The following is a 2,457-nucleotide window of genomic DNA, read 5'->3' as shown; positions in this document are numbered from 1 at the left end:
TTTTATCTTTCCACAGTTACAACTTCTACACTGAAGGGTGTAATCAATATAACTGGGTAGCATTTATGGTGCATTCTAAAATTTAACAATATGCTATAGCTGAAAACTGTAATGATGGTATTTTCAGGACAATTAACCAACATTTATATGACTTTTCTATTACATGTTTGCATCACCTCAGCGACCGTTAGCATAACAGCTGCTAAAATTATATATCGGTTGTTTGAATTGGGATCAGTCAAATTCCATACAGCTGATCAAATACATTACCAAAATACAGTGCAGTCCATGACATCTGAGATTGCATATACTGCCAAATAATTTGTAATTATGATATTATAAGTAATGTTATCACAATAATAATCACAGTAACGATAATAATTGCTGCAGCAATATTTCTATCTCAAAACTGATGGGTTGGAAAGTTGAAGGAATGAGGCAATGATCTCCTCATAAGAAGAAAATCAGCCAATTCTGGTCATCAGTCCCTTTTTTCGGTGTATTTCAACTGCATAATGCTTCACTTCAAAAATGTCCAACTATCTCTTTAAAGCTCAGCTGACCAGCCCTATCAAAGAAAAACCTAATTTAATCTAATCATTGGTTTTTCTTTCTAACTACATCTCTCACTTAGGAACGGGAAAGACATTAGCAAACATACTGATATTAAAAGCATTKCCCTACTTGATTGGATTTCTCTTATCTTACAAACCCAGGTCTATAAATGAACTGCCACTGCAGTCAAGCGGCATCAGCACTGCACTAGTTTCACATGTACAGAACGTCTTTTTTGATATATCTCCATATGACTGGCATCAGAACTTCGGCTGAATCAAATTGTGGGGGGAGGGGAAAAAAAAAGTGAAGTGATTGAATTTACACCTCCCACAGAGTTAAGTTTGGTCTGCCATAATTCCTCTCAGAACACACGCAACCACCAGATCACACATACATAAAAGTGAGACAGACAGGGAGAGATTCACACATCTCCTCTGCCAGCCACTAGAGCGCCTCCATCTCTGCCCTCCTGAGCATRCTGCAAACAAACAGTTCATAGCAATGTAAATGGTGTGGAAAGTGCTGCATAGGGACATGATGACCACAGCCGTTCCTCCTCCGAGGCGCGGACGAGGAAATGAAAAACATCGCCACTTCACTTCAAGTCCCCCACCCATTATCTTTTATCTCACCAGCGAGCGTTTGCTTTCATGTTTTCGAGTTTATATCCGCAAAAGCTAAATATATCAGTCTCTTCCAGGTCAGCCAGGTTGCCATGAGCCTGACAGTCATCTGAGATTATCCTCCTGGCAGTCTGGATCGCTTTGGATTTGCAAAATAAAATTTAACAATTCTATTTTCAGTCATAAAGYGAGCGCCCTCTCTCAAAACCACAGCAAAACTAATAACTGAGGAAATCTATCCAAGCAAAAGGTGGAAACAATCTGTCAAGTTGCACTCRMTGTATCTGTCATTTTGCTTTGCAAGTGTCTGTCATGCTTTCTGAGACATGCATGCAACAAATCTACCTTCACAAAAATGACATGATATAAAAGAAAAGAGACACAGACAGAGGTACAGTTTTCCGTGCACGAGTCCGTTTGATGGTTAAATCAGACTGAAGACGTATGAAAAATTCTACGTTCAAGACTCTTTCATCMTTTTAAACTCTCTATCTACCTTTCACTCCAGTGCCTTCGTGTCATTTTTGAGACATATCTCAGGCTGTCTGCAATGTAAAGTGGAACAAAATATCCTGCTGCACCTACAGCTTCCAATAATGTTGAGGGAGGACGTCTTTTTGCACTGGCTTCTACACCCAGAWGAAGTTGTAGAGCTCTAGTTAAACACCAGCAAAACTGAAGGTTCTTGCTGCATTAAGCACAAACAATGTCTGCTACAAGAGTCAGTTAGGCATCTTGAAGATGTCCACTCACCCTTCTCAAAAGGCTGGCCATTAACTGCTGCCGCTTTCATCTTGAGGGCCTCCCTGGCAGATGTGTCGCAGTGTGAGCCTTTATTAGTATCCTGGTCACTATCAGCCTGGTCACTATCACCATGGCCACTGTCTCTGAGACTTGCTCGTTCTGCATCCTTAAATGTTGAGCTGCAGAATGGAACAGACAGAGAGGAGCAAAATTAAGCATAAGTTGTCATAACTTGTAAGTGAGTATCAACACACTCTGATAGGTAGAGTCTGGGAGCATAGCKGTACACGGTTTTCACATATTTTATGTGGAAATTTCATGCTTTTCTCGACTAAAATTGACAGAGTTCTATGTTATTTCACTCACCTATTTTTAAAGCATAAATGTAAAATTCAGAGTCAACATTTCTGGCTTTATATATGAAACCTGTAAGGAATATGGATGGATGGATGGATGGATGGATGGATGGATGGATGGATGGATGGATGGATGGATGGATGGATGGATGGATGGATGGATGGATGGATGGATG

General features: G+C 40.2%; 1 protein-coding gene across 1 annotated transcript in view; it reads right to left on the bottom strand.

Moving 5' to 3' along the window:
- Positions 1-2,457, bottom strand: part of LOC103459959 (protocadherin-17-like) — a 20,666-nt gene that overhangs the window by 12,551 nt on the left and 5,658 nt on the right. Inside the window, 1 exon segment of the mRNA XM_017303416.1 lies at positions 1,935-2,163. Within this exon segment, the coding sequence (XP_017158905.1) occupies positions 1,935-2,163 (229 nt within the window).

The sequence above is a fragment of the Poecilia reticulata genome, linkage group LG2 (assembly GCF_000633615.1).
Source record: "Poecilia reticulata strain Guanapo linkage group LG2, Guppy_female_1.0+MT, whole genome shotgun sequence".
Lineage (NCBI taxonomy): Eukaryota > Metazoa > Chordata > Actinopteri > Cyprinodontiformes > Poeciliidae > Poecilia > Poecilia reticulata.
This window is presented reverse-complemented; position numbering and strand designations above follow the sequence as displayed.